We start from the raw sequence: 27,214 nt of genomic DNA on the forward strand, positions 1-27,214 counted from the left end.
TATCAGAAAGAATGAAATATGTGCATGCATGAGGAACTGGAGAGGGGCACTTAGTTCTATTAAGAGTTCAGTACTGAAAGCCATCTCATATTTTTAAAGGAAATGATTTGTTATTCAAAAAGATTAAAGTACACAGGTTACTTCTCACTGTATTAACATCTGTCCAGACCTAAGAACACTGAAAAGCCAACTTATCCCAATGTAACCTAGAATCCAAGCATGGAATCCTCAGCATGAGCCAAGTAAAGAGGGGCAAGCTTGTGGTCAGAAAAAAGAAAGGACATTTTATACTGAGTCATGTTATTGTGTGACAACTTTACCTGCCCAGTCCCAACAGCTCCACAGTATACCACATTGGAGCCCATGCATTTCAGCAACTCTTGGGCAGCAGCAAATTCATCTTCAACTCCTCCCACCATAAATGTAAGGTTTCCAGACCGAGCAGCTCCTACACCTGAGTCATTTGGGGAAAAGAGATTGAAGCAAAACCACTCAAATAAAATACCAAAATGAGAGACAAACCCAAAAGCCAAATTTAAATCCCTTGCCTCAAAAATGTATTTCTGCTAGGCATGTGTATGATTCTACAAATTTCTGAAGGAATGTTCCAATAACTAAGTATAATGGAGGTTAATCATAAAGCCCAAAGTCATACATAGCCAGCCACCCATACTGTTTACTGGGGCCCCAGCTAGCAGCACAGCACACAGAGGAACCTGCTCTAAAGATAGCATTTGAGGTGTGTGGCTCACAAGCTTCTCCACAGTTCACCTACTGATGAGATCTAGAGACCTGACTCTTCGGCCACACACAGATGTTCAGGTAGCAAGGCTCACTTTCAAGGAAGACATGGTTGCTTATCAAGACTACTCTCATACATTTTCCAGTCCCATCTGACTTTTCTCATCAGTGAAACAACTTCTTAATTTAGACCTGTCTTTCTTCATAGAGGGAGAAGGGCTGCAACTTTTTAATTAAATATGAAATAAATTTTAAAAATTAACGTGTTTAATACTGAGATGTCTTTGTTCATAATTTTTAAGTTAGATTTATTGTTCAAAAAAAGTAAGTATGTGGATAAGCTACATTAGCACAACTTCTGTTTTTGTAATTATTTTACGGCTTACTTGCAACTAGAAATAGGAAACTATAGCTGTACCATGATTAGACCTGGCCATTAGAACAGACAGCTATGAGTGAGGACCAGATTTCAATTTAACTTACTCCATGAAATATGGTTTTTAAACATTAAAATTAAATTGTCAATATTTTGCTATTGCCAAATCAAGCACTTTCTCTTTCCTGGTTCATATTACCTTTAACCATCACTAAAAGCAAAAGTCAGTGTGATGCAAGCCGAACAATCTTGGGAGTTCATTCCTTACACATGGAAGCCTACAACACTCACAAGAAGTTAAATTACCTCATTTCATAACAGCAGTAGTTACACTTTGGAAAGGATTATGTACAAAAACCTAATTATTTTAACATTTTGATAATGACATTTGAGTGACTGTCATTTTGCTAGTTTCTAATTTACTTCACCAAGATGGTAAACTATTAATGTTTCAAAATTATTTTGCTCAATTCATTACCCACTCTTATTCAAACCACAGAACCACCCTGTCTCCTAATCCTGTTGATCTGACCTGCAGAAATTAAGTAGACAATTTAAGTCAAAGCTTACAAACAAACGGAGCACTATCCATCATAGATTCAGTAGCTCTGAATCTAGATTACAGACGGCTAAATAGCTTCAGAGAGTCATTTATTGAAGGAAAATTAATGCTGACAATGGTTCTCAGCTGGTTAATCTTTTGACAGGTGCACTTTCTCACTTGTTCAAACACATATTTCAAAAAGACGAAATAAGTTACTTAAGCAAGAAAAGCTCACAAGAAAGAAAAATTTACCCTTGATTCAAAGTCCTTGGCAGTCCCACTCTTTCTCTCTCTGTGACAGTGTTATTTCTGACCTTATCACAACCTATACGCCCCAGTGTAGTGTCTGATTAAACGGAGTAATTCTGAAAGCTTTGGCAATTCTTGGGACCAAATCCTATTGTCCCACACACTCCTTTAACACCATCAAACCTACTTCCAGTGCGGGACAGAACTAAAGGGATAATAAAAGAAGCTCAACACCCCCTGTGCATCTGTAGATGGAAAGGACATCTGGAAAGCTGGGACTCCAGAGCTTTTAAAAGCCCCCTCCCCGCCGGACTTCTGAAGACACTCCTAGGTCTTCATGTCCATCGCTAATAAGCACTAAGTTTATGGCCTTGATGGGTCACTTGAATTCAAGTCCAAACAGGTTGTCTCAAATAGGTTGACTTTTTTATTTGGCTTTCTGAGACAGGGTTTCTCTGTGTGGTCGTGCTGTCCTGGAACTCTATAGAACAGGATGGCCTTGAATTCAGAGATTCATCTGCTTCTGCCTCCTGAGCACTGGGCTCAAAGACATGTGCCTAGACACTGCCTAGAGGTTGGCCATTCTTAATTCAACAATCTAAAAATCAGAAGTTTCTTTTAAATCCAACCCTTTTTGAGCACCAACATGAAACCACAACAGAAAATTGAGCATCTATCCTTAGGCAATAGGATGCAGTCAAAATGCAGGCACTCTAAAAATTCTATGTGAAATAACCTTCAGCCTATGGTTGGTTGGGGGTGGGGACAGAAATGAATCTTAAATGTGGGTTTCAATCTTAAGGTATTTCCATATATATTCAAATATTCCAACATCTGAAAAAAAAATCCTAAATCTGAAACACTGGAGCCCCTACTACTTCAGATCTTAAACCTGTATTTTAGTTTATATTTTAATAATAGTATACATAAAACCAATTGTTTCAGTTCTATTATAGCATTTACCATATATTACTAAAATCTTTGATTTTCTTTATCTGATTTTTCCTACAGGTTCAGCATGGGGTCTTGCTTATTATGTTGTATACTGTATGATATATTCAATAGATGACTGTTTAGAAAATAAATCAATAATCATGGTTCAGAGAATAAAAGGCTCTGGAGATGTAATAACTGGTTTTGAGAGTAATACTTGCTAGTTGTGTGATTATAAAGAAGTAACTCCAAGACAGTGTATAAAATGGGAAAGGCATTAATACTTCTTTATAGAGTAGCTGTAAATACCACTTAAACACAAGGTCTTTATAATTTGAGTGTGTGAGTAGGCATTTTCCCTATCTGGTTATCTGTCATTGTCTCTTCTAGGTTAGTTTTATCCTTGTTTGCTGAATATTAGCTGCTGTGGGCTGACTCCATAACAAGAGAAGCAGGCTGGCCCAGGTTAAGAAGTTCTGTAGAAGTCCATGTTTGGTTAGTGTTAAGATTACAACACTGTAAGCTGGGTGTGTTGGCATATGCCTGCCATACCACTTGGGAGGCTAAGGTAGCCAAATCATGAATTCTGACCAACTTTAAGCAACAAAATGTGACCCTGTCTCAAAAAAGTAAGAGTGGGGAGGGGAAAAAAATCACCATGAAGATTTCCTGGAAAATCAATGACAGTTGAGTGTATCTTATGGGAAGACATGGAAAATCCATATTTGCTTATCATTCAACACAGGCTACTGGGTACCTAAATAAGCATCAAGCTCTGTAGTTAGCTGTAGGGTGAAAGCTTAATCACATGTATCCTTGCTTCTAAGAAGTTATACGCCTATGACCTGGCCACTTTTTTCTATAACCCTGGTCTGTGCATTTGATCTCCCATCTGCCCTGGTCTCCAACATCTATTCTCAACACAATAGCCAGAGGAACTCTCCTAGAATATAAATATAGCCTGTGCTTTTTCTCTACTCTCAGCCATCCCAAAGCTTCCCATCATGCTCAGTATAAGATCCAAAGTCCTACAAAGCCCTAATGGGCCTTCTTTTAATAAAGCCACAGCTTCTTCTCCTGTCTTATTCATCTTTCTGTCACTCATGCTTCAAGGCACTCTGGCCTCTGGCTGTCCCTGAAACAGATCAAGCATGACCTTATCTCATCTCCAAGCCTTGCACTTATTCTTTTCAGTTTGGCATATTCTTCTCCAAACTACTACTGACGAATTTTCCAATAATCATGAACCAGGCTCAATATGAGCCTTTTCAGAGAAGCCAGACTTATCACTTGTTAACTTTCCTGCTTTATATCACTTACTGCCCCTACTTATTTCAATACCTTTATTACTGATAAGATGAGCACTATTTCTGGGAAAGTAGAGATAGCTGACTCATGAGGCCCACACCCTCTGAGCCTGGTACAAAAGAGATGTTCAGTAGATGACAATTTACCCAGAGAAAGACAGAGAAGGAGAGGCTATGCCTTAAATGTGTACTCTAAAAAGTAAGTCATCTCCAAGACAACAGTGTTAAACAGTGAGACTCAATGAGAGGTCATTAGAACATGGAGGCTCCATCATGCATGGACTCATGCAACTTCAAGGGTATGGGTTTCTTATGAAAGGCCAAGTGTGGCCTCTCTCATTCTTATCTCCCCACCCCCAAATCCTGCTCCTCCAAGCCAATAATGGCCCTTGACAAATGACAGCCCTTTATTTTGGATTTCCCAACCTTCAGAACCATAAGAAATAAGATTCTGTCCCTTATAAATTAACTAGCCCCTCCCTTTTTCTTGGGAGTGGTGCTTCTGGTGGTTGCTAGGCATCAACTCCAGGGCCTTGAGCATATTAGACAAGTACTCTACCAACTCTATATCCCTAGTTCCCAGGCTCTCAAGTGCTGCTAAAGTATCACAAAGTAGACTAAGACAGAAGGCAAAAGGGAAGAAACACTGAGATGGAGTACCAGGTGAGACCTGTTCTCACAGAAACACTCAATGATGCTAAGGGTTTACCAAGTTTTTTTGTCACTCTAGTAAGCCACTCAAATGCTGCCTGCTCTATCCACTTCCAATCTATGAGGGCAGTCAGACAACATGATTCTATGACCATGTGGGGTTTTCAAATTTACATGAATCCACATTCAAACATGTATGATGCTAACACACAAAACTGGGGTACACCTGACTCTATACAATAGTTTCCTATTAGAAAAAAGGCTGATCATGATAAATGACATAGTATACTACTTATTATGTATAATGCAATACTTTAAGATATGCACACTTGCCGGGCGGTGGTGATGCACGCCTTTAATCCTAGCACTGGGGAGGCAGAAGCAGGCAGATTTCTGAGTTCAAGGCCAGCCTGGTCTACAGAGTGAGTTCCAGGACAGCCAGTGCTACACAGAGAAACCCTGTCTCGAAACCCCTCCCCCTCCAATAAAAGATATGCACACTTTGCAGAATGGCTTAAATCAAACTGTCTAGTAGGTTATATTGTGCATACCTTTAATTCCAGCACTTGAGAGGCAGAGGCAGGAGGATCTGATTTTTAGGCCAGTCTGGTCTACAGAGTGAGTTCCAGGATAGCCAGAAAAATATAGAGAGACCTTGTCTCAAAAGTAAGTAAGTAAGTAAATAAATAAAATGTCCTTCAGTTAATTAAGCCCACAACACCCTATATAGTCTACTTTATTGCTTCTTGGCCTTTTAGCTAAGAACAAGTGTAAAAAAAAAAAACCTCCTTTTTCTTTTTTTACATATACTAACTAAACCCAACAAGCCCAAACCCTTGTAGCTGCCTTTAAAGCTTCTAGCCAGTTCTTACAATCATGTCTTTAGAAACTCTCTCCCACAGTCCTAGAAGAAAAACAATGAATTCAATTATACAAACAAATGAAAATGCAAATGCTCAAATCACTCAAAACAAACATGAATACTTGGATGGTCTGAATCTGCTTGGCCTCTGGGAAGTACTCCTGTTAGGAGGCATGGGCTTGTTGGAGGAAGTGCATGACTGTGGGGGTGAGGTCTGAGGGCCCCAAGTGTTCAAGGGACACAGTCTTCTTCTCCTGGCTGTCTTTGGACCAAGATACGGAACTCTTAGCTTTTTCTCCAGCACCATGTCTGCCTGCATGCTGCCATTCTCCCTGCCACAACGAATACACTGAACCTCTGAAACTGTAAGCCAGCCCCAGTCAAATGTTGTCCTTTATAAGGTTTGCATTGGTCATGGTGTCTCAAAGCAGCAATAAACCCAAACTAAGACAAATACTTTGCTCTTAAAAGCCACAGGTATCTATCACATTGTGGCAGTGTGAAGAGAAACATTCTTATGCATACTCAAAGTCTAAGTTAGCCAGTCTTCCTATTTTAAAAACAGAGACTTACAGTTGACACACACACAAATCCCACAACTGGAAACCCATCATTCAGTGGTTTTCAACCTGGTACTAAGAACCAGCTCTTACTACTCAGTTTGTACAAGATCCCCTGTTAGTAGGAGGATAAGGGTCAAGAAATTCCATACAAGCCAATAAAAACCAGTTTTATGCAAGGTAGAGAAGTATAAATGTTCACAGACTCAAAGAAGAAAAGTACCATCAGCAAGTTATCTAGTCAGTGCTTTAATAGCTAGGTAAAAAAATTCAATGAGTAAATATGTTTCCCAAATAAAAAAATGAGATATGTTTCCTGGCATTTGAGATATGAATATTCCAGGAAGTCTAAAATGTAACATCATGGGAGACACAGAACTCTAACTTTACCCTCCACTCCCCAAGGATACACCTACACACAACACCTAAACTTAAAGCTCAGGGACCATTGTGGAGAAGGAACAGGAAGACCAAGGAGGCCAACCGTAAACAGAGAACAATAGCTACCTTAGGAATGCTGAGTGGGAAAAACAGTCTTCCCCAGGGAAGAGCACAACAACTGGTCATCCAATACCAAACGGCCAGCCCTGAGAACATACATATGAGGAACATGCACACCGAGCCGCTTGTACTTAGGAAATGTATATATGCGTCTATATAACAATTAATGAAAAAGGGACCATGAATTCGAAAACAAGCTAGGCTGGGTATTTGGGTTTGGGAGTGGGGAGATGAAAATGATACAATCATAATCTTAAAAGAAAAACTGAAAGATCTAAATCATAACTACAGAAAAGAGATATGTTCAAAAAATAGCATTATATGATATCAGGGTTGGTTCAGAGGACAGATGGCAATCACCATCAAATCCTGGTTCCTTCTTCTTCTTCTTTTTTTTTTGAACTTCTATTGTTGAAAAATGCAAAAGAGAAATCAAGAAATCTTCTCAAGACAGGTACATGGAATCTGGTAACATGGTAAATGTTTCCTGAAACAAAAATTAAGATCTGTTTCCTGGCATATTTGGAGAACATTTGAAAAACGAATATTCCAGAAAATCTAAAATATAAAGTCATAGGGAACACAGAACTCTATCTTTACCCTCCACTTACCAAGGATACACTATATACAACTTTAGCACCCAAGGCTCAGGGACTCAGGGGTTTATACCTTTACATTTTTCTTTTGAGATTATAGTATAATTGTGCCATTCCCCTCTTTCCTTTTCTCCTTCCAAACCTTCCCAAATACTCATATGGTGTCTAAATGCACTTGCAAATCTGAGACAGTGAAGTAGTTATGACCTGAGCAGACAGTGTGGGATGTCCCAAAGTGCTCAGAGTCCACCTGTTCCCTAACCACACAAAGCTCCCGCTTCTATGCAGACAGAGCTTTGTATCCGCTTATCAGAGCAATATGTTTAGAAAGCAGAAAATCAGAAATACAGATGGTGAAGTTCAGAAGTCCACTGAAAAATGTGATAACTAACATTAGTAACAGTGAATTGTATTTCTGTCAATTGCTAAGAGTAGATTTTAAGTACCCTCATAACTAAAATTAAGTATATGCAATATTGCATGCTAGACAGCTTTGACTTAGCCATTCAACAAAGTATACATATCCTTAAAAATCATATCATATATGATATGTAACATACTATTTTTATCAATTAAGAGCCAACTAAAAGCTTAGGGATGCGGCTGAGTGGATAAAGCTGCTGCTGTGCAGGAATTAGGATGAGCGTTCGGATCCCCAGGACCCATGTAAAGCCAGGCAGGTGTGGTAGCAACCTATAATCCTATTCTCTAGGACAGACAGAGATCTTAGGAGCAAGCTGGCTAAGGTAACCAAATAGAGAGCTCTCCTTCTGTTCAGTGGACAACCCTCCTCAATAAACAGTGAGAGCCATGAGGAAACGATGCCAATGTTGGTACTCTGCACACACACACAGTACACATCAAATACAAACATACACAATCAAATACACACACACACACACACACACACACACACAACACACACACACACACATCCCAAAAGGTGAACAAAAGAAAAGAACAACTCACCATTAACAAATACAAAACAAAGATTTCACAATAAAATTAAATTAAAAAGTTATGTTCAAAGTAAGAGCAAACTTCATTTAGAGAGGAATAAAAAAGAATTTTTCCTTGAACTGAGTTACATATTTTAAGGTTACATATTTTTTAATGCTCATTTGGTACTTTACATAGAATATAGAAAATTAAATAATGAATAACATTTTTCATATTTTTATGTTAAAGGATTCTTTGCTCAAAGTGAACTAAGTTAATACTCAGTTCTTCCCTTCTGACTGACTTGGTCTAACATCTGTAAAACAGTAAAAATCAACATTAATCACCTGGTTCTAATACACATGCTAATCTGTCTCCCTATTTGAGGCAGTTCGACTTAAGAACGAGTACAGACTGGTGTCTCAGATAATGCCTTCCTATGAGCACAACCAGCTACAGACATTGTTCTTACTGAGCAGGCCTTGGAGAGTCGCATATGTCCCCCACCAAGTCAGTTACTTTCTCTGAAGAAGCTGTATGTCTGACTCAGCACAGGACAGTGAGCTCCTACTGTTGTTACCTCCCTCCTTTGATCTTAGAGTTGAAGGAAGCAGTGGATTTTTAAGTTTTCTCTCCTTATATCACTTCTAATTTTCAAATCTTCAGCTTTCTTGTCAATGAATGATAAGTATTTCTACCACTGCAACAAAAACTAGCTCGCTGCGTACACTGAGAACTGTGGGTTTCTGTGCGCACATGCTCACTGCCCCTTCACACGAAATTCCCTCCCCATCACCCTTCCCTGACCAGCTCCTCTCCAAGACTGCACTCGATGTAAGAGCCCCACAGTCTTGGCTTCTTTTTCCATTCTTGCAGAATTCTGAGGGGCACTGGGATAAAGCACTCATAACTACTCAAACCCATGTTTTGTCTTGTGGTGTGTCAAGAGGGCATGAGCTCTTTGAATGTGAGTGAGGTAAAGCTCCATCTAGCTGTCTACAACATATACACATTACCAAACCAGCGTGTTATAAGTAATAAATACCATTGCTATTCATAAAGTACATACAAAAAGAAAACCTCAATTTTGGAGCAGTGTGATTTCTCAGTATGTGGCACTGGCATCTTCACTTAACGCCATATAAAGAAACCCAAGTGTGTGTGTATATAGGGACATTATCATAAAAAGGTAAAAATGAAAACACGTGATTCAAATTAAGTGGCCTAGGTGAAATCTCCACTCAAATCACATTTGTGGCTCAGACAAATCCTAATACCATTAAATCTTAGTTCCTCCATCTAAATTTTAGACTCAAAAGGTGCCATGCTTATGCGGAAGCAGCAGAGAATATAAAAGAAAGGTATTTGACATAGTAAACCGCAAATATCATAAAACTTAAATGTAGCAAGTAAACCTATTCAGCCTAAGCAAGTCAAAGTCTTGGACCTAAGATTACCAAAGAACTGAAATTTGGAAATTGGCCTTACCAAAAAAGGCTGAACCAAGGATGGGTAACCTAAGATAACCTCTTAGGAGTCACAAGTGAGCTTGATTCTCCACGCCTATCTGAAAGAGGCCTTCAAACGCAGGACTATAGCTATAGCTGCCTTTAACACTGTAAAAGCCGAGCTGCCAAAGCACTCTCAGGAAAAACGCAGTAAATCACCTAATTTACTCAAAAGAACTTAAATGTTTTAACCAGTCTGCCATCAAAAGAGATCAAGAAGAGGGCCGATGGGACTTGGGCTGCAATGTGAGCTGTCTTTAAAATGCAATTGTTCTAATCATTTTCTACAGATGCAGCCTCACAAGGGGCTGCTGTCACAGGGACCATTTACGACTTGTTATGGTGTCTCTATTGTTTACCAGTGTCATTCGCTGAAAAAAGGCGACAGCTGGGACAGAAAGCTGCTACTCAACGAACAATATAATCCCGTGAAAGTAATCAACAAATTTAAGGGTGTTAATTAACTTTACACTTTATCATGTTCAATTAGTTGTCCTTTCTAGAAAAGATTGCCGTGCACAATCAGTTTAGAGCGTGCCATGTTTGATTTGTAAGTGATCACTGTTTCTGTTTCAGAGCCCATGTCAGATGTTCTCCTGGGTTTTGGTGACACAGATGAATGGCTCTGCACATGTTAGGGGTGATCTGGTTTAACATAAGCCAGCATAACATAACCCCTTGTTAACATTACTTCTGGCATAATCCAAGCTGGAAATGAAAAAGCAAAAACATTCACAGCACTCTTTTGGAGTCTGATGAACAAAGTTTGGTTAGTGTTTCCTGAAAGAAACAAAGACAAACACATGGCAAAATAAGCAATTTTTCATCATTATTTTTTCAAAGTAAGATTCTCTTCCAGGGGCATGTTGAGATCATTTCCTCCCAGCAAGATCTCGAAGCTTGGCCACATTATGCACAAAGCACTGCTGTATCCTCAGGCTTTACATAATGCAGACAGGCTTTTCCAAGGCAAGTGACTAAGTGGTAGGATGGTGTTCAGTAGTGGCTTGTATGAAATTTCTAGATTGCAACTATTAGAACCAGAAGCTGCATTCTGAAGTGTAGGAAATCTGCAGGGAAGTGCATTAATCTATGGATGCAATCTGTTCTCTCGACCACCTTTAATGTACCTGTTCCTACTCACTAATAGGACAAGGAGATGCTCATGATGAAGTGACAATATATTCACTGTTGCATTTTAATGAAAGCCACTGCAGCTACTCCGAATTGATAAATACAGCACGTATCAAAATACTCCAAAGCCACTGAAGAAGTGAACAAAACCTAAACCTTAGGTCTGGCAAGAGGTGTCTATTTTTATGAAAACAAAAGCATCGGGCATGAGCCAATCTCTTAACCAAAAAAGCTATCTATGAAGGATTTTGAAACACTGGCATAAATCATACCTTGCTATTTATACTACTTCTTGCACAATGTACAAATTAAATGCATATAAATAGCCATAGCTGGTTAGCTGGTTACGGCATTCACAAGGACAAAGCCGAACTTTTTTAAAACAGAAAAGTTGTTAACTCTGAAAGCTAATAATGTCCTAAGTTAAATATTAAAGAAGGAAATTATAGGCTATATCTGAAACAGCTGAAACCACAATACACAGCAGCAGAAAACATTTGTTTTCTGCAGAAGATCTGCAGGGAGAAGAGAAGCGGTCGATAGATCCTTAAATTGGAAGCAATAGCCGTTCTTCTATCCCAAGTTGGCAGCTGCTACATTTGCAGACCTGGTTCATTATTTACCCATAATGACCATCAAGCTACAGTCAAAGTCAGATCACAACAACTGTCAGCAGCTCTTTTAATTAGCCTTGTTTGAATTCAGATAAATATCACAATAGCCCTGCTTATGCTGAAAGCAACAGAATATTCTGTATGGTGCTAGCATGGCTTGAGGAGGACCAGGCATCATAGAAAGCCAAAAGAAATGCAGAGGGATTTAACTGGTGGATAATCAAAGCATAAAATGGTTTACCTTCATTTTGTAAATCGCTTAAAGAACAATTATTCCCTGACATCTGCCCAGACTGAGATGGTGCTCAGTGCTGAGCTGTAATGAAACTCCAGGCTCCTGAGAGCCCCATGTCCAAAGTCTACAGAGAACCAGGACAGTCCCTTTGCAGAACACTGAGTTTTGAAGTTCTGTCTTTGGGCACAGAGTGACAGAGCACATTCTAATAGTATAAAAACAAAAACTCATTGTGTAACTACTGTATCTTTCAGCTTTAAGAATAATTGAAAAACAAAATAAGTCTATTATTAAGTAGCTTATAACTTCAGTGCACTTTTATTTTAACCTTTAAAAGCATCTTTAAACAATTTCTCTTCTATGATAGGAATTAGCAATTTTTCCTACACATTTCATAGTCTTTTCATCAGCATAAATAATCAAAGTTTAAAATGCTAATAATCAAGGTCTGGTAATCCAATTACTGCCATACTCCACATCAGCCTGGACCCTATCGCCCCATCTTGCTACAAAAGAAAATGTGATCATTACCTTCCCTCCACTTTATCAAGAACATGTTGTAACTTTAAAGGAAGGAAAAGTGACAGCTGACAAGTGAGGATGACCTTGGAGGAGTAAGCAAAGGGCAAGATGACCTAACAGCCATAGAGTGAAGAGACCACAAGAAATGAAGAGAATGCTGAGCAAATACAGCTACTCCTGGCTAACCAGGAGCCCATCTCTGAACTCCGCTGCTTATATCATGAGATGCTGAGGATCCTTACCCATTATTCTTGCTAACTCCTCAGCCACCAAGTCTCACTCTGTAATCATTTCTAATGATATGAGGCAGCCGCAAGTAAGGAAAACTAACCATGTTTGCATGAACATAAAGGACACATTACTATTTACAGTTTGCCCCCAGCTGGCAATCTCTTTATTGTAGTAAACTTCAAATACTAAAACTTTAGAGTAAATACATTTACAGCATGCAGCAAGCCCATGTATAGTATAAAGGCAACTATTTACTTGAGTGCTGATAACTGTTAAGTGAAGAGAATTCTCCATCTGGTTTTGTGAGAATTACGGCAGTTCTATTTCTTGTCTTACTTTCTTTAAAGTGGAGCCATATGTAACAACCCGCCATGGAAAATAGCCTTTCAGCTCTTCATCCTTTAATACAACCTACCTCTTGACAGCATGCACAGCACATGAGCTACATATAATATGCTTCTTACTGTTGGTCCTCACAGGCACAACTCAGCATGTCCTAACATGTACCCTGCATCGTCTCCTCCAGTCACACCCTAAAGTGGTTCTTCTTCAGGCATAGCCACTCACTTGTACTAGGAGCTGTAGAGCAGCCTCACTAAGATTGGAATCTCAGATCACTAGTTCTACAGGACTCTGGTGACAATTTACACAGAGAAATTCACAGTTGGGTTATGTTTCTGTCTGGTATAGTTTTCCATCCTCCTTCTTCTGATAACAAATCCAAAAAACATGAAAAGAGTACCCCACCCACATGGCAACAAAACCAAAAGGATTCTGCAGCAAGGAGAAAGAACCCAAAACAGTACCAGGACTGCACCCTGGTTTCTGTCAACTTGAGAGCTACCCCAGTAACTTCCTAACATGAATCCCCCAACAGAAAAAGTTCCTAAAAGGTTTTTTAGTCAAATGCATATTATGTTAAACAGACAGATGCGTAAGTAATATAGTAATATATAAATATATAGCTTGAATTTTTCTAAAGGCTGAGACTCTTTTCAACTTATTTTATTTTCAAAAGTTCTTACTGTTAGAGCTGGAGAGATAGCTCAGCGATTAAGAACACTTTGCTCTTGCAGAAGTCCTAGGTCCACTTCCCAGCACTCACATGGTGGTTCATAACTATCTGTAACTCCAGTTCCAGGGCATCCAATGCATTCTTTTTTCTCTACAGACTCCAGGCATGCATATGATCTGTATACATAAATGCAGGCAAAACATGCATACAATAAAATTTAAAAAAATCTAAAAATACACTTTAAAGTTTAATATTATTACTATGATGAGCACCCATATACATCTGTGCACCATGTGTGTGCCTGGTGCCTACTGGGGCCAGAAGAGGGCAGCAGATTCCCCTGGAATTACAGATAGATGGTGTGAGCCACTGTGTGAGTTCTGGAAACTGAACCTAAGTCCTCTGCAAAAGCAGGCACTGCTCTAAACACTGAAAAATCTTTTCAGTCTTTCCATTTCATACTAAATTTTCTTTTCAAGGTAGCTCAAAATTTGTCTTCTTTGGGGGATGTTTCATGAAATGTTACGTTGGAGTCACATAACTTCACAATGCCTTATTTAGCCATTTCTGTCAAGACTCATGTGAAATTTCATTTTTAGTATTTTCTCAGCAAGTAATTTTCTCCATGGCCAGCGGCTGCTCTCTTTTGGGCTTATTTCTAATGGAGTACGTTTTGTTCACTCCCCATTCTTTATTCCTACTCTGACCATGGATACTCATCTGACCCTCTCTGATTTTACCTCTGCCCTGGGAGCCTTGCTTCTAGTTTAGGATCAGTTCTTACTGTGGCAAAGCTCCTGCCATGTAAGGATGCTGCAGATCCAGTCAGGTAGCAAAGAGGGTTTTGGTCCGGCGCCTGGCCTCTCAACCATCATGTTTCTTTTAAGACCAAGATGCTTAGTTTGCTGACAACACCAGCCCTAGATAACAGTCAACAGCAGACTGCCCCTAGTCCAGCCTCTGAAAATGGGATCAGTGTCTCTGAACTAGTTCCACTCTACACTGCTGCCATAAGATACCCAGCAAGAGCAACTGAAGGGAAGAGAAGTCAATTTCTCTGCAGTTGTGAGGCTGTAATCCGGTCCAGCAGGGAAGACACAGCAACAAGAAGGTAAGGCAGGCATCACACTGAATCCAGTCAGGGAGCAAAAAGAGTGAGTCCAAGACTCTACATAGAATGATGCCATCTACAGTTAGGTTGGGCCTACCTACCTCAACCCAATCTAGAAATACTCTTACAGACATGCCCAGAAGTTTGTCTTTTAGATGACTGTAGATCCTGTCAAACTGACAGTCAATATTAACCAACACATCCCATTATTCACATGGATGAACATTGCTGTGCCTCTTAAATCTAGGCGTGGAACCCCCAACCAGTGTTGCACAAATTTGGACCCAGAGTTCGGCTGCCTAACAGCGTTAGTGCCGCTTTTTCTACTGTATTCATGCTCCTTTTTTGGCTCATAGAGTCAATATCTTGAGGCACACTGTTAACGGTTTTCTCATTCTATTCTTATATTATTATATTATTTGTTCTTAGAACAAAGCAGAGTTTCAACAAAACTGTATTACTTTTCTCTAATTCTCAGCTATTATCTTGATTTGGATCTGTTCATCTCTCACTTAAAATATTGTAATTACTTAAGGTATCTTTCTCTGCTTACACATTCCCTTGAACCCAATCCTCACTCACTGCTATGAGGGCTGTTCAACTTCTTCTCTCCTTAAAAATGCCTGCATCTCTGCCTTACTTACACGGCTAGCTGCAGCTTAGCTTCCTGCACTCACCTCACTGGACCTGGCACACTGGCCCAACTGGGTCGATCCTTCTTTTCCCCAGAAGGAAAAAAAAAAATGATCAAATGATCTTCCAGTGAGTGGCCCTCCTGCCCTGGTATGCTGCCTCTACTCACACCCTACTCTGATACCCACCTTGGGCATTTACTTAGCTGGCAAAAGTGTACCTATTCTTTAAAGTTCTGTCTTAGTGTCACTTGCAGAACCCCCACCCATGGGACCATGAAGATGATGCTAGGCTCACCTGTGTCAGCATCACTCTCATACACATCTTTTGGCCTCCCACCATCAGGCACATTAGCCACTTCTGTTGTTTACCTGTTTACTCTTTCCGGATCATGAGCTCTTTATATAATACTCACTAAATAAATCAAGTCTAAAAAACTGACAGAAAACACAGGCAGGAGAGAAGTAATGTAGAAAATAACTTAGGGAAATGATGAATTGAATTTTAGTTAAAAAAAAAATAAGTACTTTTTCTTGGTTTGTTATCTTAAAAGAACATTCTGAAGATGAGTGTCAGAAATATGCATGATCTATTTACAAGATGCTTGTAAGATCTGGTCACTGCAATGTCAGGAAGAAAGCTATTACAATGCTTTAAATGATCAAAGAGGGAGACAAAAGGTCACTCCTTGGATTAAAAAGAATACTTCTTGATGACATAAAAGACCCCTTTACCTACAGAACAGTGTGTATGCACATGACAATGGAAGGACAATAAGAACAAGCGGTCTCCACCAGACTTTTATGAACACTAAACCCCATGCACAAAGTGGGAAGAGAGCCCTCATGACCCAGTTACTTCTTTTCTGCTTCGGAAACAGGGCCTTGCACCCACAGCCTTGCCCAGGCTGAGCAACTGCTTCTCTACCGAGCCTTCCACATAGCTCTTAAAGCACAATCTCTTCCTACCAACATGTTAGCCACTAAGTTTATGCTCCTGAATTCTGGAGGAGACCCACACAAACCATAGTACCTACATATAAGAATTCTGTTATTTGAGCATTACATAAAATGTGTATCCCCCTAAACTTTCTTACCCAGGGGTCTTGGCACAGGCCTGTGATTCTAGCACTCAGGAAACAGCTGTCAGAGAAGGGTTACAGAATTTGAAGTCAAACTGGGCTATATAAGATATCTTTGTCTCAGAAAAACAATACCAAATCAAAATTAAACCCTTTTTATTAAAAAAAAGTTAATGTGCTAGAAATGAAACATTATGAGAATAGTGAGAAGAAAATGCTCAGCCCCTGATCTCAGCCCCTTTGTTCTCTTTTGATTAGTATTTACATAAGTATTTTAATGTTAATCCTTCTACGTGGCTTGAAAGTGGACCTCTCATAAACCACATACAGTTAGGCATAGTTTGGGCTTTATTGCTGTGATAAACACCACGACTAACAAATTGAGGTGAAAAGGTTTCTTTGACTTCTTCCTAATTATAGTTTCTCACTGAAGGAAGTCGGGGCAGGAATGCCAGGCAGGAACTGAAGCGGAGACCATGGAGGACTGCTGTTTTCTTTCTTACTCTCCCCAGCTTGTTTTGTTATACTACCCAGGACCACCTGCCCAGGGATGGCACTACCCACCGTGGGCTGGGTTCTCCCTGATCAATCATCAGTCAAGCAAATGTCCCACTGGTGTGCCTACATGCCAATCCAATGGAGGAGTCATTTTCTCAGTTGAGGGTCTCTCCTCCCAGATAACCCCAATTTGTTGTCAAGCTGACAAGAAACTAAACAGTGCACTGCTATTCCAGAGGACCTGGGTTTGATTCCCAGTGCCCACATCAAGCAACTTAAAGTAAGAAGTCAGAACTCAAGCACCACAGGAAAAAAAAAAAAGGAATGGGAAGGGAACAGGGGTACAGGGAGGGGAAGAGCCAGGCATGGTAGCCCAATCCTGTAATCCCAATATTTGAGAGGAGACAGAAGTTCAAGTTAAAGGGAAGCCTGAGCTACAGGGAAAAAAATCTGTCGGAAAAAGACAAAACAACAATCAATATTTAAAAGAAAAATTTCCATTTTTAAAGTTTCTTCTTCTTAGAGTTGAGATTTTCTATCTTTTCACTTTCTGAAGCATGGTTGTAACAGCTGTTTCAAAGCCTCTGCCTGATATGAAACATCTGTGCAATTCTGTGGTCGGCATCTTGTCTCTTCCCTGGGGAATTTATCAGCCTTTCCTGGTCTTTGTGTGTCATGTTTTTAAGGCAACATGGACATTTGGAATATAGCATGTTATGAAACCCTTAAATTTACTCGGAGTCTATGAGAACAGTACATCTTGGATGTGTGAGTATGTGTTTCACCAGACCACCAACCAGGTCAGAGACAGGCTGCACATCCCAACCACCTTTACATTTCTCTAAGTATTCTCTCTTCTGCCTCCCATGCAATCTCCCAGAAGACAGTCTGACACTCAGGAGACAAGTCTTTGGTGTACTGTTGAGGGTCTGAGTCCCGCTATATGGCCCAGGAGGAGACCTAGAAATTCACATATAACATTGGTTTTTGATGTTTCCTCTTGTACCCCCCCAATGCTCCAATGCCTACCTAACCCTCCTAGCCTTTAACTAGAAAGTCTTGTGCTTTGGTAAGTAAGGCTGGCCCTGGGTTCAACAGGAGGAAAAAGCCACAATATAAATATAAAACCCTCTATCCACGAGTTCCTCTGAAGCCAAAGGAGAACTCCCCTCTCAAGTCTCCATGAGCTGCTTGGCAACCACGGCCACAGCCAAACTGAAACTCCAGGAGAAAACTAATGGAAGAGCTGTGAGAAAAGAGAGGAGAGAGAGAAAGAGGGAGAGAAGAAGGGGAAGGGAAGGGAAGGAGAGAGGGGGAGGGAGAAGAGGAGAGAGAGAAATAATTTACTTCTCCAATTTCTCTCTTACAGGACCCTCCTTCTTACTCTTGGCTAGAACTGTTCTTTTGTGGGGAGTCTCCCTTCTGTGGCCTATGTGCAGCCAGGGAGCTTGCTGCGGGGCCTTTGATCTAAGTCCTGCTACTCCTCAGTCTACCTGCTGTCCTTTACTTTTCAGGGTCCTCAGCCAGTGGCTGCATGCATTCTGTCCAAGAGTTTTAGTCATATTCATCAGGAGAAAAAAGAATGAATATGCTTACTCCATTGTACTAGAACTGGAACCTCAGCGTCATCTTGAAGGAATCTTCTGTTGGACTATATTCTAAATTGACAGTTAACTCAGTATTGTGACAGCAGTCTTCTGCCTTCAATTATTCTTATCAAGTTCACTACAGACACAAAAGACCACATGCACACATACATATTTATAAAATATATATTGTATTAAATTATATATTATATTATGTTATAGGAAATGTAAAAATAATAGCCTAGCCAGTAAATTAGTATTTACCTAGGGCTGGGTAAGTGGCTAAGGAAAGAAATAAGAGCAAACTTGCTGGGAGAACAGAAACTGTGTGTGTTAACTGTGATTGCAGTTACATAATCACACACAACTGTTTACATTCATCAGTCTCCACAATTAAAATGGCTGAATTTCATCATATACCAATCAGCCAATGCTTATGGGATAGATGCATGGGGTGAGGCAGACAGGCTCTTGCTACCAGTCTGCTGTCCCATGTAGATGTTTTCTCTTCCTACTGTGTGTTGTAATGTATTGGTTACTTTTCTATTGCTATGATAAAACACTATGACCAAGGCAACTTAAAAAGAAAGGATTTACTAAGGTTTATGGTTCTAGAGTCAGAGCCAGCCCCAGGTGATCTGCTTTTAACTGGGTTATACTAATATACCTATCTGTAAATTCTAATAGTCCTAGATCGAGGGTGATTTTCCACAGAGAGTATGTTCACTTGTTTTATCGTGATAGGTACTAACTATACTAAGCCCATAAATTGGTTATTTTTCCAGTTTTGTGAAGAGTTTAAATTTAAACTCTCTATCTGTGAATTCAGAGTTATTATAAAGTTTCTCAGACTTTGGCTAGGGTAGACAGAGTTCCTAGTTAACCTCCCTGACCAGCAGGCAAATGATTTCCAGATGACCCTTTCTCTTTGAGGGTTGGCCTGTTTGGAAGTGTTTTAGCTTCTGCTGCTGCTGCCACCACCTCCTCCTCTTCCTCTACCTCCTCCTCCTCTTCTTAATATAAGGAGCAAGTGGTTAGCTTCCTCAGTTTGTGTAAGCACATGGCTTAGGTTCCCATTACCCTGTGATCTTTGTCCAGGAGTACTAATTCCCAAAGTCCTTGGCTCCCTGAAGTAGCAACTGCTTCCAGGGCAGTTAAACTTCCTGTGCTTATCCATCATTTTGATTTCACATTACTATTCAATTACTTGATCACTGAATATTTCCTTATCATCTGAGGAATGTGAAATGCATCTAAAGGCATGTTTAGGAAGTACAGTGTGGTAGCTCACACTTGTAACTCCAATACTTAGGAGGAGGTGGAGGCAAGAAGACTAGGAGGTCATGTTCAACACAGTTACACAAGTTCTTGTTTCAAAAATCCCCAAAGAATCTGCAGGGCTGAGGATACAGATCAGTGGTAGAACCCATGCACAGCATGTGTGAGGTTCTGGGTTTGCCTGTATGGCCCCCTACTTATCAAATTTTATGATGATTTACTCTGTGCATGGGTACACTTTATGGCAACAGGGTATTTCAATATATCTAGGTAAGCTTACTTAAATTCCTGTATATAATCCCCCCCCTATGTTCTTGTAAGCAATTCTAATTGAATTTATCATGTCACCAACACACATTAGAGTGTGTTTACATGTAAATGTGCATGCATGAACCCACACAGAAACAAAAAGACCAACTAGTTAGGACAATGAAGTCGATAGAATAGTAGAGGGACCAGATGGGGTAGTGGGGGTGAATGTGATCAAAATAAATTATATACAAGCACAAAAACATCATAATTGGGTAAGCAAGAAGATAGCTCAGCTGAGCAAGCCTAAAGATCTGAGTTAGACCCACAGGGCAGGTGGAAATGGCTCCTACGAGTTGTTTATCTGACATCCACACACATGCTGTGGTACACACACACTCATGTAAACCATGCACAAGATAAATACACGTAATAAAATTATTTTAAGAGACTTTATTAGCATATATTAGTTGTACCTATTAGGTACTAAAATTTATTTGGGGATCAGTGAGACTGGTCACCAGTTAAATGCACTTGCTGTGCACACTTGACAACCTGAGCTTAAAACCCAGATGGAGGCAGGAAAATGGAGTGGTCCTCTACCTTCATGTGCATGCCATGACACAAGACTCATCCACTATACACATCATGTGCACACACAATGACAGGCAACATTAAATGTTTTTTGTCTGTTTTGTTTTGAGACAGGGTCTCAATGTGGAGCCCTGGCTGGCCTGGAACTCTCTATATAAACCAGCCTGGTGTCCAACTTGGAAATCCACTTGTCTTTGTCTACTGAAGGTATGTACTACATTGCCCAGCTTTTATTTTAAGTCATTAAATCTATTAGGCACAACTAATATATGCTAATAAAGATTCTAAAAAAATATCTTTATTTGATGTTTGTTTGTTGTTGTTAAACACTATTAATTTTTGACCTAGTCTACCATACTGCTAAAAGCAGTACTGAGCTTTCTAGAGGAACGAGATGGGTTCTTTAATATCAAATGAAAGACTGGCTTCCCCTACTTTTATACTAGGATTTTTTTTTCCTTTTTGATAATAAAACAAGCTTCATCTTTACCATTGGGACCAACATCAATCTAAAACTTCACAAATGAATGCTTCTTTTATGGCCGCTACTTCAAATGAAATCAAGAAATTTCATCCAACTAGACATAGCAGTCAATCAATTTAATGATGACTTTCTATGGATCAAAAAAGAAAAAAAAATGATATGCTTTGAAATGCAAGATCACTTCAAGTTCATGCTCTGTTTGTGTCTGTTTTTATAATCTCATGTAAAAATATTTACTTTCTACAAATCAAGTATTTACCAGATATTTTCTGTATGCACACAACACACTTTTGGGTTTTTAGATTACAAAAAAATAATTAAGTCCCAATTTTGGTTCAAGTTGAATTTGTAATCCAGACAAGAGTTAGCACACTCAAAAATAAGCCTGAAGGGCAAAAAATGAATTACCATAAAAAAGTTTAGATGTTCAAAATTCAAGTAAGTGAAATGTCACCCTGGGTTATAAAACTAAAAGCTTGACTAAAAAATCAGACTAATGTGACCATCAAAAATGATGCTGTATTGCAGTGTGCTGAGAGGGTCTGACTTGGGCAGAGAAGGAAATGCCAGGTGAAATAAACTGGTTACTTTTTTCTAGCATACAGGACGGCCTGGGCTCAATCTTCAGGAATGTACTAAAAAATTAGGTTTGGTGGCTCGTGAAGCACATGGGAGGTGGAAACAGGATCACAAGTTCAAGGTCATTCTCCGATACAATGGCTAAAGAGGCCAGCTACATGAGATCTTTCCTCAAGAAACAGAATAACAAGGAAGAGACGGTAGAAAATTTGCCTTTTCCTGAATAGATTCCTGGCTGGGCAGGCTTAAGACAGCCATTTGCTGTCAGCATACCTGTCCTTCTGCTGGTTCAACTTAAGTTGCCTATCCTGAGATTCCTTTAACACACACAGTAAAAGCCATTCTCCTAGGCATTCCATCAAGACTGATAGCTTGAGAAAACAGTTACCAACTAACAGATGCATATTTAAAGAGGAAAAGGAATCCAAAGGAGGGAGAAAAGAAACCAGGTGAACCAGGCTGTGGTGGCGCTCGCCTTTAATCCTAGCACTTGAGAGGCAGAGGCAGGCGGATTTCTGAGTTCGAGTCCAGCTTGGTCTACAGAGTGAGTTCCAGGACACCCAGGGCTACACAGGAAAACCCTGTATCGAAAAACAAAACAAAAAGAAAAAAAGAAAAAAAAAGAAAGAAAGGAAGAAAGAAATGAAGGAAGGAAGAAAGAAGCCAGGTGAGAGAAGAGCCTGGGGAAAAGAGTGAAGCACGGAGACACAGGAGAGGAAGGAACCCATCAACCATTACACTAGTCACACAAATATAACGCATATTTGCACATAAGCTTTATTTTTAAAAAAGTGTTTGGCCCATGTAAGGTACAGAAGTTTTAACAAAGTTAATTATGTTTTACAATTTGTAATTAAGATTAGAAAACAAAGTCTTTGATGCCGGCTACTCTAATGATGGAGGACCAACATCTGAGAAATATAACTGTGTATTAACATAACTACATATGAAAGTACACAGAACCATTTCCAGTTACCTTGTCATTGAATGATTAAATATGAATTCATAATTACAAAAACCCACACGTAATTTACTGGCTCCTCTGTCGGTTCTGGTTCATTAGCAGTTGATTACTAAACAGTGACCTCTAGTGGCCCATAATTTTCTAATGCTGTATGACTTCTCAAAAGAGCAAGATAGGAAGAACCCGTTTACCCTTAATAAGGCAATTTTTTTTCCTGTAAGGGGAAATACTCATCTTTCCTGCTTAGAATTCTTTATAACAATACAAAGTCCTCCCCAAACCTATGGCTTCTGCCCAAATGACACACATTATTTAGTAAATTATAACTGAGTCTGAGACCTTGGGCTGAGTGCTTAAGATAGTTATTAAAACATCACAACTGACTGAATTCTATACTCTAACCAAAAACTAAAGTAACATTAATATAACTGTCACAGTACTATTTATTTACTGTGCACACACACAAACATGCTAAAAGCACACTTTAAAATTCAAAGATACCAGAAATTTCTGATTCACTGCATTCTGAACTGCTATTTACCTTACAAGGCAGCTGATTAGCAAATCTAGAAGACTGAGGCCACAGCTCAGTGTTAGAGCAAATGAACAAACATTTGACCCTAGATTTAATCCCCAGCATTAAAAAAAAAAAAAATCCAGCTAATGTCTTAAGTTTAACTTCAAGAGGTTTTGATACAAGGATCTTGTTTAAGAAGTCTATGTCTGGGCTGGAGAGATGGCTCAGTGGACAAGAGCACTGACTGCTCTTCGGAAGGTCATGAGTTCAGATCCCAGCAACCACATGGTGGCTCACAACCACCCGTAATGAAATCTGATGCCCTCTTCTGGTGTGTCTGAAGACAGCTCCCCTATACTCATTTATAATAAAAATAAATCTTAAAAAAAAAAAAAAAGAAGTCTATGTCTATCACACATGTAATCTTTCCATCTCTCCCCTTCTTCCCTGTTCCTCTTAAAGTGAACACACACCTTTAAAGGGTTCTTATGTGAGCAATAGTTTAAGTAAAAATACAATTTACACATCTGTGAACGTACTGGCTTTTATTCCCGGCAACTCAAGTACATTCATTCATTAGGACAAGGTTTCAGAAAGGCTACCCACATGAAGAGATGACTTGGGCTATGATACAAAAAGTGTTGCATATTCTTCCATTCCCTCATATCAGTCAAGCTATTGATTATGGTTCTCTAAAATAATGGCAAGGCTGGACCATCCTTTAATATGTGACTCAGCCTCTAATAATTCTAAGATGCAAACAAAAGAGACATACATATTTCCCTTACACACCCCTACTGCAGAACACATGGGTGTGAGTGCCAGTGGTTTTCCCTGATGATTTGATGTAACAACTGAATCACCATTTAATGCTATTATCAACAGTTCATGACCCACCAGCAAGAAACATCACCCTGATTAATCTAAACACTGATGCCCTTAAAAAACAAAACAAACAAAACAAAACAAAAACAAAACAAAACAAAACTACCTTTCTCCCCACAGCAGAATACTATTATAAACATCTGCTGTTCCTGAGGATGAAGATCCGCCAGCAAGACTGAGACAACAGCTCAGGGCTAAGGAGCTATTTACAAAGTGTACAGGGTTTGAAAAGAACTGGTAACATTAGTTAAGTGGGAATATTTTTACAACTAAAAGAAACATACTTTGAAAGTACACATTCTCTAAGTTCAGCATATTATTTAAAGTATCTATTTTCTTAGCATGTATGTTTGTATTACAGTAAGATGTCATTTGATTGTATTACAGTAAGATATCATTTGATTATTAAATTATTCTTAAATATGTTTCAAAAATAACCAGACTAACTCCAACAATCTATTTCCCACTTCCTTTTATAAACAGAAGGTAGTGTGATGTGTTTCGTTCCATACACACTTGGAGCACATTCTCTTGCAGTTCAGCCTGCTTTTGTTTTACACAAAGGCAGCTCCTGAGAGGATGTAAATCTGAAAGTAGCACTTCAGAGGGAATCATTTAACACCATTTCCAGATCCTGCTGGGGACAGAAAAGCACAAAGCCCACCACTGGATTTCAGAAAGGTGAGTGCAGCATAAATCTGGGCAGCTGATTTTTACCCAAAGCAAAAGCAAAGTTTCTTATCACAATGGGTTTCTTTACCTGCAAAAAAGTTAACTCAATTTCAGCTTCCCTAGACTTGAATGAAGAGACTGAGACTCTTTAGAAAAAACATCTGAGACAATGCAGAACAAGTCAAAAAATCTCTACAATTGAAGGCAACATTTTTTAAAATATAAAGCAGGTTCTTATTAGCCTGAACCTAAGGGAAGAAATAAATCCAGATTAAAGAACAACCTATAAGACTCTCGATTTTATTATCATAAAAGATTTTTTTAAAAAAACAGATGGAGGCATCAGAACTGTTCTAGATTAAAGACAATAAAGAAACAGAAAACCAAATGTAATGCACTAACTACTGTCAGACACGGGACCAAAGAAGACACAAAAGCCCAGCTCTGTGTGGGAACAAGTGGGCAATTTGAGTCTGAAGTCTCCGCAGTGACACCAGATAACCAACAAATGTCTTGGGTATATCAGTCTTGCAGTTACACAGAACCTCTTTTCAGAAAACAAGGCTCAAAGTATGTAAAAGTAAAGTTTGGCCAAAAAAGCACATGTGCTCATGCGCTCTTCTCTCTGTCTCTGTGTCTCTGTCTCTGTCTCTCTTTGTGTGTGTGTGTGAAGTACAGAGTGCACATAAACTAAAAAAAACAAAAACAAAAAAACAGAACTAATGACAAGCTAGCAGGAGCTCTACAGTAACTATTCCATAATGTATTATCAACTCATAATTCATGAAATCTGTGTATAAATGAAATATTATGCCCATTTAGAAGGATTTCCTGAATTCCATTTTTAATGTGACTTCTAGACTAGCAAGATTTACAGGAAAAAGTTCTTACCCAAAGGTCAGCAGGAGTAAATTAAGTAATCACCTTTTGATTTACACATTACTTTTGTGAAATATTGGAGTTAAACTTCTTTTTGTATTTTTCATGTATCCAGGGTGATCTCAAACTATTGGTCCTGCTGCCTCAGTGTCTCAAATGCTGGGATTCCTGGTGTGTATTCCCATGTCTGCCAAATAGAAAGTCTCCCATAGGAAAGTTTGTTGCTTTTATTAGAAGTCTAGTCTAGTCTAGTCTAGTTTGTTTGTTTGGTTTTTTTTTTGTTTTTTTTTTTGCAATGCTAGGGTTTGGACCTAGGAACTCCTGCACACCAGGCAAGTGCTATACCTGTGAGCTACATTGTCAAGTGTCTAAAAACAGAGTCATCACTTGTCAATTACCATCTTTGCATGATTTGTTCAGGAGTATCTACCAGAGTGTTACATTTTATTAGCAAATAAACCTCAACTACCAAGTAAAAAGCCAGGTATTCTTATTGTCATGTTATTAGCTGATATAGTGATTCCAAGACAGATTCTACAGCATACTGCTGTGCTACTGAGTTAGAGCTCATGAAAATACAGGGCTTCCTCCTATATTCAAACAGCACTGCATCCATACTGCATGTGTATAGCCTCGAGAAGCAAAGGAACCTGACTGTATAACTATATTTCTACAAATTGGGACTTGTGGGAGAGAGAAAGGCTAAATTTAAATATATATGGCTATTTTTTACCATTTTTTTCATGAAACAGAAGTGTCAAGAAACAAACATGCTTCCTATGACCTTTTTTGGGGGGAAGGGGTGTCTTGCTACGTGGCTCAAACTAGCCTTGATTTCAAAATCCTTCTGCCTCTACCCCAAGTGCTAGGATTATATGTGTGTGGTACTACTCCTGGCTCCCTGTGACTTTAAGTAAAAAAATGCAATCAATTAAAATGAGATCATAATAGGTGTCTCTCAATACAGAAATCTCCATGCCCTGTCTCTTCCATAGTGAGAAACAGTTAATCCAGGTCTTCTAAGAGGCCACAGTAAGTAGAAAGGACAGAAGCTTGGGTTTGTGCAGATCCAGACCATCAATGCATTCCACAGTTAGAGCTCAACTACTTAGAAACCAGAAACGTCAGCTCCCTAGAGCCAAAACCTGTCCCAACAACTACAAGTGATGCTCAAAAGTTTACGATGGTGATCTCTATAGAAACCAGGTAGAGAGCTCTTCAAAGTAAATAAATAAATTTTTTTTTAGTTTCCAATTTGAGTATAGAATAGAGGGAAAGACTATTAAGTATGCTTTGTGCTGTCTAAGGAAGAGACTAATTGATGTCTTCACCTACTTACTTACTCATTTATCTGTCCATTCCACACAAGCCAGGTGCCTACTATGCACGGGTGTTGTTATAGGGACAGGCAGTACAGCAATCAGCATGAACAGAAACAAATTCTGGAGTTACTGGAGCTTACATTCTAGTAGTGTGGGTCTCAATCTCAACTATGTAGTAAGAACAACTAAAGATTTTGATTTAACTAGGGAGACAGCCAGAGAGGTGACATTCAGAAGTAGAAGCTGACTTAAGAGATCACTGCCGCCATCCCCTGAGGCAGAAGGCAGGCAGAGGAGATTCACATAAAGGAAGGGTTAGTAGACTTAGTGGGAGGTGTGGAGTCTTTCCCAAACACATGTATTT

General features: G+C 39.3%; 1 protein-coding gene across 1 annotated transcript in view; it reads right to left on the reverse strand.

Annotated features, from left to right (window-relative positions):
* The window catches only part of Hibadh (3-hydroxyisobutyrate dehydrogenase), a 105,432-nt gene that overhangs the window by 11,548 nt on the left and 66,670 nt on the right, over positions 1 to 27,214 (reverse strand). The window contains exon 5 of the mRNA XM_031381933.1: positions 321 to 454. Coding sequence (XP_031237793.1) covers positions 321 to 454 — 134 coding nt within the window. The remainder of the gene's footprint in view (positions 1 to 320; positions 455 to 27,214) is intronic.

Source organism: Mastomys coucha, unplaced genomic scaffold (genome assembly GCF_008632895.1).
Source record: "Mastomys coucha isolate ucsf_1 unplaced genomic scaffold, UCSF_Mcou_1 pScaffold20, whole genome shotgun sequence".
Taxonomy (NCBI): Eukaryota; Metazoa; Chordata; class Mammalia; order Rodentia; family Muridae; genus Mastomys; species Mastomys coucha.